At 36.3% G+C, this 15,000-nt stretch overlaps 1 protein-coding gene across 14 annotated transcripts in view; it reads left to right on the top strand.

Annotated features, from left to right (window-relative positions):
* LOC115218049 (serine/threonine-protein phosphatase 6 regulatory ankyrin repeat subunit C) overlaps positions 1-15,000 on the top strand; it is a 212,739-nt gene that overhangs the window by 158,142 nt on the left and 39,597 nt on the right. For 8 of the 14 annotated variants that reach the window (XM_036507863.1, XM_029787808.2, XM_036507860.1 and 5 more), the window contains one exon: positions 12,254-12,394. The exons of 5 other annotated variants lie outside the window; for them this stretch is intronic. In XM_036507863.1, the coding sequence (XP_036363756.1) occupies positions 12,384-12,394 (11 nt within the window). In that variant the 5' untranslated portion in view covers positions 12,254-12,383. Of the gene's footprint in view, positions 1-12,010; positions 12,029-12,253; positions 12,395-15,000 lie in introns of those variants that run through there. One more of the 14 variants, XM_029787809.2, reaches the window with a different exon arrangement.

Here is a 15,000-nt window from a genome sequence, read left to right as displayed (position 1 = left end):
GCTCAGGGTTATAGTAGTAGACACTTGTCCAAAGCCTCAAGCAGTAGGATTGAACCTAGAACCATATAGTTGGAAAGCAAACTTGTTGTCTTCATAGCCATTCTCATGCCAAAATCTGCTGTAATATTTTTTTGGGTCGCAAAATCTTTGTGCACAATACCATTGTCTGATAGATTTTCATCAATATCTTAGGTATTTCTAAAACTCATGTTCAACAACAGGGAAAACAGAGAGACCATTGATTCAAAGGTTTTGAATATGGGATACAGCTTTTTCATGTTTGCTTAGATAGAAAAATTTCATTCAGATAAGATTATTTCTTTTGGCCAAATTTCATCTTTGTATCCGCAGAAAATTCTGTCATTTACTCCTGCTGTTTTCTCAGCATTGTAAATATTTTGAGTAAAGTTTTGTTGATAGTCCACCAAGAAATTATGTTTGACATTTTTGACTCTTGCCTGTTGTAGATCCTAGAAATGGATTTCCATACAAGAAATAATAGCAGATTTAGTGCCAAAATAAACAGAGGCACTGACAGTGTACTTGGAATATTCTCTTTGAAATATTTATTACATTAGAAACAATCTCTCCACTTTCAGTTACAAGTAAGAAGATTGTTGGTCAGATCTTTATGAGCTTTTCAATGGCAGCAACCAAAGCAGCAGGTACTTTTGCCAATTGCAATTATTTCAGTGGTCATGAGTGAGGAAAAGAACCAAATGCTTTTCTTTAATCAAGTTATACTGCCACAAGGTTTCTTCAGTTTCTTCAGACAGCACAGCATTTTATCAAAAGTTCTTTGATACACCCTCACACACCATTTTTTTCCACCCACTTACCCATCAATCACTGCTTTGTTAGACTCACAATGGTCTTGGAGAAATTGGTTGAGGCAGTTTACATAAAGTTTGTACGTGATATATATACGAGCAAGCAGTGCATATACACTTTTCTATCGAGTCAGTGTTTCTGTGCTTATTTGTAAGATTTTTATCTGCAGAATGGCAATCCAAGTTGCTATGTCAGACATGGCAACCATGTGGTGTCAGGGGTTCAGTTCCACTATGTGGGCAAGTGTCTGCTGCTATAGCCTTGTGAGTGAATTTGATAGGCAGAAACTGTGTGGAAGACCATTGTATATATGTCTATGTATGTGTGTGTGTGTGTGTGTGTGTGTATATATATAAATAAATAAATATTTATATATATATATATATATATATATAGAGATAAATTGTTCCGAGTTCATATATATACATGTATATATATAAATACAAATAAGAAAATGGAGGAACAAATTCATTTCAATCATCAACTTACAGATATTATAATTTCATATTATTTATTAATTATATAAATAGGATATTGGACAACTGATATCCCATAGTGGGTTACCCTCATAACCCCTATCTTACTTTGTACTTTATATACAGTTAAATTGTTCTGGGTTCATTCCCACTGCATAGCACCTTGGGCAAGTGTGATCAATAATAGCCTCGGGCCGACCAAAGCCTGGTGAGTGGATTTGGTAGACAGAAACTGAAAGAAGCTCGTCGTATATATGTGTGTGCTTGTGTGTGGTTGTGTTTGTCCCCCACCACTGCTTAATAGCTAGTGTTGCTTGTTTACATCCCTGTAACCTAGCAGTTTGGCAAATGAGATATATATATATATATATACATATATATATATTGTTTTATTCATTTGTAAAGGCTTTGGCCATCATCATCATCATGCATGACAGTGATACTCCTTTACAACTATCATGCAATGTCAAGGCCAGAAGAGACAAACAAACACACATACACACATGCAATGGGCTTCTTTCAGTTTCTGCCTACTGAATCCCATGACAAGGCTTTGATCAGCCTCGGGTTGTAGTAGAAGACACTTGTCCAAGGTACCACATAGCGGGACTGAACCCAAAATCATGTGGTTGGAAAGCAAACTTCTCAGTCATATCATCATCATCATAATCATGGAAACTATTAAATCCCTTCTATTCTTTCTTTTTCAGTTTACTTTTTTCTTCTGCCCCTTTTCATAACTTAGGAACAGACGGGGTTTTGGGTTCCATCCCACTGTGTGGTGCCTTGGGCAAATGTCTTTTACTTTAGCCCTGAGCCTATTGATGGCTTGTGAATAAATTTATTAGATGGAAACTATGTGGAAGCCCATTGTATATGTGCATGTATGTGTGTGTGGATGTGAACAGACGGGCTTTTGGGTTCAATCCCACTGTGTGGTGCCTTGGGCAAATGTCTTTTACTTTAGCCTTGAGCCTATTGGTGGCTTGTGAGTAAATTTATTAGATGGAAACTATGTGGAAGCCCATTGTTTGTGTGCATGTATATGTGTGTGCATGTCTGGATGTGTTTTGTTGGACACTGATTGAAAACTAGAGTTGGTTTGTTTCTGTCCACATAATTTTGATGTTCAGCAAAAACGAGATCAATTCACTGAGTGCCAGACTACAACTAAGGTTCTCAGCTCAATTCTATTGACCAAAACCCATTCAAGGCTATGCCCCAGTATGGCCACAGCCCAATATATGAATAAAGTAAAGAGATAAAAGAATATTGTTGCCTTAATTTCTGATTTATTTTTTTATTGTTTTTTAGAATGTTGCCACAGCTGTTGTTGCTTTTGAAGCTCTTGTTGTTGTTACTGTTCCATCACTTTTAATCCACTCCTATGCAAACAAACATCACGTGGTCTCTCTCTCACACACATTCATATATATATATATATATATGAATGTATAATGAAAGGGTTCACACACTGGAAAAAAGCTTCTCGAAAAAGTGTTTGTAACATCCTCTTTTCCATAACATTTTTTAAAAAAAGATTATTTTTTTTTAGAAAAATCACCTTTACACTTCAAAAACTGTATTAAGTAATCCTCATAGAGTTTCAAACATATATATGCTTATATATATGTGCTTATGTATATATATGCACATATGTATGTATATATATATAATATATATATATATATATATATATATATATATATACATGCATACATACATATAAATGCATATATATATATATGTATATATATATACATATATATACATATATATATATCTATGTATATATATATATACATATATATATATGTGTGTGTATATATGTATATATATATGTTTTATACTCACACATCCACCATGCACTTTTCCAAGCCATGCTTGCACATATACACATAAGTTGCACAAAACATGCACACACACACACACACACACACACACATACACACACTCACAGAGGTTCATTGAACACACCCACGCACACATGTGCATACAAATATATTTTGCCTTTCTCTTTCTCTAATCTTTTAATAAATATAATCCGTCAGAGAGATATCTTCCGATATCTTTGCAGCTTCCTAAAGCTCAGGCTTTCTTCATAAGAAGAATAACTATGGCACACTCAACTCTTTTATCTTCTTCTTATTTTTCCTCCTCTTCCTCCACCAACCCTCACCAACCTTACTTAGCCTTCTTACTCCCCCCCCATTCCATTTGCCTATTTCCATGTCATACCTCTCCCCACTACCCTTACATTCTGTTTAATATTGATTGCTCTTCTTTCTCTTTTGCATGTGCTTATGGCAACAGCCTCTAACTAGTCTCGCTTTCTTTCTCTCTTTATATATACATATATCTATATCTATCTTCCACTTCCATTCTTCCCATCCATTTAACTATATATATATCCATCCAACCATCTGTGTGAACATGTGCCATATACATACATATATATATATACATACACACACACACACATATATATATATATACACACACATACATACACACACAAACATAAATACATACATACTACATACATACATACATACATACATACATACATGCATATATGTATATATTATATATACACACACCCAACATGCATTAACAGAAAAGGACTGGATTGAACTGAATGCATGCCTACCTACCTACCTACCTACCTACACATATACATAAGGCAGTGAGTTGGCAGAGTTGTTACAGTGTTGGTTAAACTGTCTGCATGATTTTTGTTTTGGCTTTCTGTGCTTTGAGTTCAAAACCTATCCAAATCACTTTTGTTTTATATCTACGTCATGTCTTCTACTATAGACCAGAGCTAACCAATGCTTTGTGTGAGAATTTAGAAGATAGATACTGTGTGGAAGCCCACTGTATATATATATATATATCAATTTGAAGGCGGCGAGCTGGCAGAATCGTTAGCAAATCAGGCAAAATGCGTAGCCATATTTTGTCTGTTGTTACATTCTGAGTTCAAATTCTGCCGAGGTCAACTTTGCCTTTCATCCTTTCGGGGTCGATAAATTAAGTACCAGTTACGCACTGGGGTCGATGTAATCTACTTAATCCATTTGTCTGTCCTTGTTTGTCTTCTCTGTATTTAGCCCCTTGTGGGTAGTAAAAAAATATGTAAATATATATATATATCAATCGATCAATCAATCAATCAATCCATCCATCTAAATACATCATCATCATTTAAAGTCTGTTTTCCATACATATATAATATTTATATATACACACACATATTATTTTACTTGTTACAATCATTTGACTGCAGCCATGCTGGCACACCACCTTTAGTCAAACATATTGACCCCAGAACTTATTCTTTGTAACCCTAGTACTTATTTTATCAGTCTCTTTTGCTGGACTACTAAGTTACAGCGATGTAAACACACCAACATCGGTTGTCTGGCAATGGTGAAGGGACAAACAGAAACACACACACACACACACACACAACACACACACACACACAGACACACACACACACATACATAATGGGCTACTTTCAGTTTCAGTCTACCAAATCCACTCACAGGACTTTGGTTGGCCCAAGGCTATAGTAGAAGACACTTGCCCAAGGTGCCATGCTGTGGGACTGAACCTGGAACCATGTGGTTGATAAGCAAGCTTCTTATTACACAGCCACTCCTTCTTTTTTCCATTGAGGGTTTATATGCCCTAATATTAGACTATTTACCTTTGCCAATGCACAGTGGTCGTCTACAAGCTTTAAGCTTATAAAATATTATTATTATTTTTTACATATACATACATATATATATACATACACACACACTATGTATGTATACATATATGGTATAGGAGTGGCTGTGTGGTAAGTTGCTTGCTTACCAACCACACGGTTCTGGGTTCAGTCCCACTTCGTGGCACCTTGGGCAAGTGTCTTCTACTATAGCCTCAGGCCGGCCAAAGCCTTGTGAGTGGATTTGGTAGATGAAACTGAAAGAAGCCCATCATATATATATATAATATATATATATATATATATATATATTATATATATAATATATAATATATATATGTGTGTGTGTTTTGTGTGTGTGGTGTGTTTGTGTTGTCTGTGTTTGTCCCCCCAATATCGCTTGATAACCGATGCTGGTGTATTTACATCCCCATAACTTAGCGGTTCGGCATAAGAGACTGATAGAATAAGTACTAGGCTTACAAAGAATAAGTCTTGGGGTTGATTTGCTCGACTAAAAGGCAATGCTCCAGCATGGCCGCAGTCAAATGACTGAAACAAATAAAAGAGTATATAATATACACACGCACACATATGTGTGCGTCTTTGTGTTTGCCTCCCACCACTTAGCAATCAGTAAATGCCAGACTTAAAAAATAAGTTCCAGGGTCAATTTGATTGACTGACCCCTTCAAGATGGTGTCCAAACATGGCAGCAGTCCTATGTCTGAAGCAAATAAAGGATTAAAATCAATAAAATCCTTTACGTGTACTATCCGATTATCTTACCTTATACTCGCAGACAGACATTTGCATGCAAGCACATATTTACACTCAAATGCATACACTCAGACAGACACTGTTGCATACACACACACAAACACACACAAACACACACACCCACACACACAGACACAGAGTATAAGAGACAAATGATATTGATTGAACATATCTGTAAAATTAAGCATTAATGTAAATGGTTGGGGCAGCAAATATATATATTTCATATCTGGTGTCTTTCCGCTTTATGTCAATCACTTCTCAACACAGTAACACCTGGCCTAGTCAATCAGATGTCTACAGTTCATCTGGTTTTCTGGATTTCCACCTTGTTAACCTTCACGAAGAAACTCCAATTACCTTAGCTTTCAAACATAGCCACTTTCTATGTACTGTTCATCACAAGAAATAAAATAATGTATATCTATCTATCTGTCACCCTGTCTCTGTAATATGTTAGCAATTTTTTTCCTTCTTCATCTTGGACTTTCTTGCTTTTCCTGTTTCTGAAGAAGAGCTATGCTCATAATGTAAAACTACTATTCTTTTCTTTCTCTGAGGGTCAATACATTGCTTGTGCCATGGCCAAATGTTTGTTTGTTTTTTTCCTTTTCTTTTCTCTGTATTTTTTGAATAGACTATACTGTATATATATATATATATATATATATATGTATATTATTTGTATCATAGTTAGTTTGTTGTTAAGATATAAATACAAATAAATTTTTAAAAAACATAATAGAAGACTAAAACAAAACCTACATATGTTTCGAATCTGGCCCCTTGGTAATGCATAATTCAAAGCATTTGGGTTAAATCCAGTGTTAAGAATTTAAGCTGTAAGGGGTAGAATCTCTTTAGAGTTTTTGTTTTAATAATAATGAAGGTTACATTTTTCTTGAAGGGATGCACATCTACAACTAGATATAAATAAATTAACTATACATCCTCAACACCTCATTTTCTTACATTATTAATTTTACCTATTATAATAATCCATAAAGCATTGCAGAAATTTTCTTCTAATGTGATGGAGATTAAACCAGTAAAATTTTGGATTTATTAATACCTAATGAGGATAAGATAAACTCAAATAGACTATATATATATATAAAGGAAAAGAAAATAGGATTTGGATAAAAAATATTTATTTAGTGCTTTTGTCCCTTTAGGGGTTCATCATGAATGATGATTCCCTAAAAGGGACAGAAGCAAAAATCCTGACTGTTTCCTTTTTCTTAATAAATAAAATTTGTACACCACTTCAAACTATATATATATGCACACACAAATATAAAATATTTATGTATTCATTCATTCTATGTTCATTTTTCCATGCTAGTATGGGTTAAAAAAATATGTTATTGAGGCATTATTTTACAGCCGGATGTCCATCCTGACAAGAATCCTAGCCTGCTTCTTTTAGTTAGGGATCCTTTTTCCTGATGGGTTTTAAAGGTATGCTGCAGTTTTATGGCTTATTGACAGGAGAAATGCTAACAGAACACTGCACAAACTGTTGTGATATTTTGTATAAGTGACAGTTGTAAACACATACACATGCTCACACATAGACACACACACACCACACACACACACACATACACACACACACAATGGTTTTCTAAACCCCAAACCATATGGTTGGGAAAGGAACTTAACTAAACAGCCATGCCTATACACACATACATACATACATACATACATATGTGGTCTGATTAATAGTATCCAGACTGTTGCTATAGTAACGAAGCTAAAGCACAGAGAGTGAAGCCACTTGGCACAGATTGACCTCGAACTCTGCTGTGCATGCTCACTTTTGCTGTTTATAGCAGTGCTTGGAAGGAACGTGTGTAGTATGTGATCATTGCATTGACCATGACAGAGAAAGCTGAGCAGGGAAACTGCATCAAATTTTGTGAAAAGCTTGGCAATACCTGCTCAAAGGCCTACACAAAGTTTTCAAAAAGTTTTCATCATTCTCAACACAATCAAGATCTTGTGCAACTGAAGTCCAAGTGATTTTTGGTCAGCTGAAAGCAGTTTTGGCACAAACTTGGCAGAACAGGTCTCATACCAAAATCTTCAGTGACAATGGACGGAACTGAACCGTAACTAATCTGTACATCCTCTGATAACTCACGGATGGTGATTCGACGATTTCCCTCACAGCTGCATGCACATCTGCAATGTTTTTCTCAGTTCTTCTGGTTGCAGGTCTCCCAGAATGTTCATCAGTATTGACATTTTTTTACCATCTCAGAAATGTCTGAACCATTCGTACACCTGTTTGTGGCTCATATGCTCCTCTCCATACACTTTCTGCAACTTTGCATAGGTCTCTGAGTAGGTATCACCACGACAACTTCCTCTATCAGGGTCAATTTGATGATGACATGCTACACACGTTCCTTCCAAGCACAGCTGTAAACAGCAGAAGTGAGCTAGTACATTGAAACTTAGTGTGCATGCACAGCAGAGTTCAAGGTCAATCTGTGCCAAGCAGCTTTACTCTGCGTGCTTTAGCTTTGTTACTATGGCAACTATTCAGATACTTATTGATCAGGCCTTATACATACATACATACATTAGTTTATCCATCGTTGTTGATGATGATCAAGGATATCCCATGGGTGAAGATGAAGGGACATGGTGTATCTGGCTGTTGCCAATCTGTCCAATTTGATTGGAAGTCTCTGCTATAAGTCATCAGGCATTTGTAGCATGTTAGGAAATTCCTAGCCCTTTAAGATAAGTATTTTCTCCTAAATCATAGATTTTCAACAAATGCTCTATGAAAATCAGTTACAGTTCTTGTAACCCGAAAGAAATACCACCAGCATTTTGGCAAGCTGGCAGAAACGTTAGCATGCTGGGCAAAATGCTTAGCGGTATTTCATCTGCTGTTACGTTCTGAGTTCAAATTCTACCGAGGTCAACTTTGCCTTTCATCCTTTTGGGGTCAATAAATTAAGTACCAGTTACACACTGGGGTCGATCTAATGGATTTAATCCCTTTGTCTGTCCTTGCTTGTCCCCTTTATGTTTAGCCCCTTGTGGGCAATAAAAAATAAGAAATACCACCAGCAGTCAAACGTGGTATTACAGATTGTTCTTCTTAATAATCTAACCCTTTTTGATAGCAATCTACCTGAAACCGCCCTTGGTTCTATGGTTTTTTTGTTCCTGTTTAAAGTGACTGAAATTAAAATTTCCTATTAAAATTTTATGTTAGTTTATATTCCAGACATTAAGTTATTTTATGAAATTAACTGAAAAGAGCAAGGTATATTTCATGAGAAATACTGTAACAAAAAGGTTAAGGAAAAAGGCTGTGTGAACCAGATGATTTTTTGGGGTCTCTTCCTAGATTGCGAGTGTCTGTTCATACAAACCTATGTTGGAACTAGAGAACTTTCTTTTAATAGGTCTAATTGGAGCCTAGTTTTGTTCCTAATGCTATTATTTCTATTTCTTAAGATCTTTTTATTTATCAAATCTATTTCTGTTTCTGGTGAATTTACAGCTACAGTTATTAGCAAAGTCTACCTTGTGGACTTTTAAACTAATGAATGCTTTCCACTTAGCTAGACAGTCTATTCTCAGATCCATTTTGATGTTATTAGCAATTGATTAGCTACTTTGTTAATTTTGTAATAAGTTTTAGCATTGGTTTCTTACATTTCATATGAAATGAAAAACTGCCTATATTTACTGTTATTTACTTTATATTGGTTCGTATCATAAGAGAAGATAAAATATTATTAGAGGACCTAATTTTTTTAATATCCCCAGCCGTCATCATCATCATCATTTAACATTCATTTTCCATGCTGGCATGGGTTGGATGGGTTGACAGGTGTCTAATGCCAGAGGACTGCACCATGCACCACTGTCTGTTTTGGCATGACTTTTATGGCTGGATGCCAACCACTTTACAGATGAGTTTAAGAAGGAAGAGAGTTGAAATACTTATGGAAATTTAAATTTGTCACTATTTGTAGGAATTTGGGCTCACAGGGAATTCTCTTTTTGTAAATATATTGGCTCCATGAAACTTATTTAGCATGTTGTACATTTGTATATCCTAAGTACTGTATAAAGATTATAAATATGTATGCACGTATACACATATGCATGCATGTATGTAATGTGTGTATGTGTGTGTGTGAGAGAGAGAGATAGAGAGAGGGAGAAGTTCTTCACAGTTGTAATGGCTGATACTTATTTACCAATTGTTGTCTTCTGTAAGCATCTTGTTTGTGTCTTTGGAGTCCCCTATCTTGATATTACATCTAATCCTTCAAACAACCAATTTTTTTACACTCAGCTCATATTTGCTTTTCTATTCATGCACACTAATATTACACATCCAGTGAAGCATTCTCATCTCATTTCTTTTCAGCTTTCCTACTTTTCTTTTGTTGTTGTTTTTTTTTGTTTTTGCATCCGGTGCCAATCTACCAATGGTACACTCTGCATAAAGTGTCGTGCAGTTTGTCTTTCATTCACAGAAAAAATGCTTCTGTTGCCAACAGAGGTAAATAACTCCCTGGACTGATCCCTCTCCCTTATTACACTGGTTGCTACGTTTTCAAAATCCCCTTCTCTACTACTAGTTAGGTCAATCTTAATTTGGGTGGAGAAGGGCATCCAAATCATCATCATCATCATCATCGTTTAATGTCCGCTTTCCATGCTAGCATGGGTTGGACGATTTGACTGAGGGCTGATGAACCAGATGGCTGCACCAGGCTTCAATCTTGATCTGGCAGAGTTTTTACAGCTGGATGCCCTTCCTAACGCCAACTACTCTGAGAGTGTAGTGGTTGCTTTTACATGCCACTGGCACAGGTACCAGTAAGGTGATGCTGGTAACGGTCACGCTCGAATGGTGTCTTTTATGTGCCACTGGCATGGAGGCCAGATAGCCACTTTGGCAATGATCACACTTGGATGGTGCTCTTAACACCCTACTAGCATGGGGCTCAAGTGCCAGTAAGGCGATGCTGGTAACAATCATACTCAAATGGTGCCTTTTATGTGCCACTGGCACAGAGGCCGTTTAGCTGCTCTGTCAACGCTCACACTTGTATGGTGCTCTTTGCACCCCGCTAGCATGGACGCCAGTCATTGAATTTTAAATTTTGATTGTGAAGGAATATATTTTATGGTTGTGCTTCTTTCTAACAAATTTTTTTCCACCTTCTACATTCAAAGCCTTTCCAGTTTGTGGTCCTTTTGTATCTCTTATTCATACATCATTTACTTTAGTTATGTCATACAGCTCTCACTTTAAATGACTGGTCATCTTTTTTGTTGGGTCAAGTTGGTGTTGACCTTCTTTCTCTTACACATCCCTCTCATTCACCAACCTTGCAGGGCAGCATTTCCGCACTTCTATTTTTCTGTCCATGTCAGGGAAGGATATTCATTACATTTACACTCCTCACCACCAATAACTGACTCATTCATATTTATATGTCTTCTATTATAACCCTGTGGTGGTGCAATGGCCCAGTGGTTTGGGCAGTGGACACGCGGTTGGAGGATCACGGTTTTGATACGCAGACCAGGCATTGTGTGTGTTTATTGAGCGAAAACACCTAAAAGCTCCACGAGGCTCCGGCAGGGGATGGTGGCGACCCCTGTTGTATTCTTTCGCCCCAACTTTCTCTCTCACTCTTTTCCTGTTTCTTGAGTAACGCTGCGATGGACTGGCATCCCATCCAGCTGATGGGAACACATACGCCTCAGAAACCGGGAAACTGGAACCATGAGCCTGGCTAGGCTTGAAAAAGGGGCATAAATAAATAATAATTATAACCCTAGGCTGACCAAAGCCTTGTGAGTGGATTTGGTTGACAAAAACTAAAAACAAGCCTGTTACACACACACACATACACACACGTGTGTGTGTGTATGTGTGCCTCCTTTCTTCAGCATCACATGATAATTGCAAACAAATGTCAATATCTAATAAGTAGTGTCATTTGTTTCCAATCTTATGTGAAAGAAATTTTTGACCATGGGGAAATGTTACCTTTCTTGGAAAGAATTGACTAGCTACAGGAAGGACATCCAGCTGTAGAAAATTTGCCTCACGGAATTTTGTCTGACCCATGTAAGCATTGAAAAGCAGACATTAAAATGATGATGATGATACGACCAGCTGCTCCAGCCTGGCCACCCAACTACTATGTATAGAATTAACATGGTAAGTGTTAACCATGCATTCACAATTATTGATTTTACTGTTATGTTTTAAGCATCACTTTGTTTTTATACAGTTGTTATGTCCTTCCTTTCACAAACCACTTTATAGCATAGTACAAGTGCATTTGATCATCCCACCTTCATTAAAAATATTGTCTGGTAGGGGCTGATGTATCTCCTCAACACTGAATCAATTTTTTTTTCTGTGTGCTTCCCTCTTTGCCAGGTTTTCTTCACTGTAGCTTTCTGAGGCAACATCTCTCCTGTGAAGAATTTTATTCAGAGTTCCTGCTGTCTTAGGCAGGTTGCCTTCTTCCCTGTTTCTCAGTGACTTGCAAACATCACATCAGCCCTCTATGACGACACGGTAATATATTTAATTACTTGTAAATGTTGCAGTTTACTCCATATTTTTTTGTGAGGTAATTGGGGCGAGGCTATCTCTATGGTAGAAGTGGGGAAAGGATTGACAGTGGTAGATTCCATGGCACAGGGTGGGGTGGTTAGCTTGGAAGCTGAGCAAAGAAGTTTCATCATTGCTGTAATAGTCTGAGTAATGATGAGTAAGTGTTGTCAGGACTATGGATGGAGGCAAGAGAATGTGAACGGTCGGGGGGTGATGAGTTGTATTTGCATTTCATCTCCACATAGGGAGAATATAAATATATATATATATATATATATATATATATATAAATATATATATATATATATGTATATATATGTATATATATAATTATACAATCTATGGCAGTCAGGAGAAGCCCTTAATAATGATGAAGTGGCAGAGATAATGATTATTCACTTCCTTGAAGTTTCCTTGTGGTTCCCATGTGGGTTTTCTTTGAGGAGAGAATGATAATAACTCACCATGTGTGGGCATCACCATTGTTGATATGACGGATCACCTGCCTAAATGAATTTTCACTTGATGACATCCCCAGTGAGAGGAACACACCTAGACTAGCAGAGAGGGGAGAGGGGGAAATGAGAGAAAGAGAGAGAGAGAGAGTGTGTGTGTATACATACATACATACATACATACATACAAACATGCATACATACATACATACATACAAACATGCATACATACATAGATACATACATACATACATACATACATACATACATATATGTATATATATACACACATATATATAATTTGGATATATTTGTCAATATATGTGTGCGTGTGTGTGTGTGTACATGTGCATCTATGTATGGTTGTGTGTGTGTATATATATATAAAATATATATGTGTATGTGTGTGTGTGTGTGTACATGTGCATGTATGTATGGTTGTGTGTGTATATATATATATATAATATATGTGTGTGTATGTGGAGGCAATCATTAGAGTGTTGAATACAATACCTTTCAGTATTTGTTCCCGTTCTCTGTACTCCATGTTCAAATCCTATCAAGGGCAACTTAGTCTTTTCATCCTACCAGGGTCTGATCTTATGGCTAGAAGATGGTAGGGCTTCACTCCTTTGCTTGCAATATATATGGTACAAATTGTATTGACTAACTAGCAGAAGGAGGTATCTTCCTGGGGTTAAAAATTGCAGTAACATGGGTTCCTACAGAACAGCCATGTCTAAGTGGTGATAAACCTTACTTATATATATATATGTATATATATATAAAGGGTGGGGGTGTGAAAATGTAGGTATACAGTAGGTGTCACCTCAATGTTATAATATTTAATTCATTAAAATTATTAGCACCTTAAATTAGTTAGCCTCATTTTTGATATTTTCTGTCATTAATCATAATAATACATTTATCATAGCTATGATATTACTTTTATTGTAACTTTTAATATTTTTGATTAAAATAAATGAGTGCTGTATGGGTGTGTGTGTGTATGTATATATATGTATGTATATATATATATATATAAATATATATATATATACACATATATATATATATATGTATGTATATATATATCATCATCATCATCATCGTATATTTATATTTATATATATATATATATAGGCACAGGAGTGGCTGTGTGATGTGGTAACTAGCTTGTTTATGAACCACATGGTTCCAGGTTCAATCCCACTGTGTGGCACCTTGGGCAAGTGTCTTGTACTATAGCCTCAGGTCCACCAAATCCTTGTGAGTGGATTTGGTAGACGGAAACTGAAAGAAGCCTGTCGTATATATATATCTATATCTATATATATATGTATGTATGTATATATGTATGTATGTATATATGTATGTATTTGTATGTCTGTGTTTGTCCTCTCACCATCGCTTGACAATCGATGCTGGTGTGTTTACGTCCTGTAACTTAGTGGTTTGGCAAAAGAAACCGATAGAATAAGTGCTAAAAGTGGTGCTCCAGTATGGCCACAGTCAAATGACTGAAACAAATAAAAGAATAAAAGGATTTATATATAGATACACACACACATGCATATATCCCCCCACACACATTCGCACACAACTAAAACTCTGTGTATGTGTGTGTGTGTATATATATATATATGTACATACACACACTTTTGTTGTTAGTTGTTGCTTAGTTAACCTGTCTGGGCTGTGGTGGTGATGGTGGTGGTGGATCTGTTATTTTTCCCACTTCCGTTGAGTATATAGGTGAGTTTGTCTTCTCTTTCTGGTATGTGCATTCTTTCAGTGGACTCTTTGAGTATCAGATCACATGAATATGCTGAAAGGATTATAATTTTGACATTTCCTCAGTTCTCATGTTTATCTATTGCATGTTGGTTGACTATAGATGTTGGCCTATTTCAGTTATACACATCCCAATTCACTTTGAGTCATTCACATATGGCCCCTTAAGGGCCATTTCTTCTATATACACTGTGTCAATGTCCCTCTGTTTCACTCTTTGCTCTTCATGTAGCATGCTGCATCCCTAGTTTTGCACTTTATTTGTAACATTGTTATTTGAAACTCTCAAACAGTTGAAAGAATCCAGGGTTGAGGTAG

This window comes from Octopus sinensis, linkage group LG12, assembly GCF_006345805.1.
Source record: "Octopus sinensis linkage group LG12, ASM634580v1, whole genome shotgun sequence".
Lineage (NCBI taxonomy): Eukaryota > Metazoa > Mollusca > Cephalopoda > Octopoda > Octopodidae > Octopus > Octopus sinensis.
Note: the sequence above shows the minus strand (reverse complement) of the source record. Positions and strands in the feature narration are given on the sequence as shown.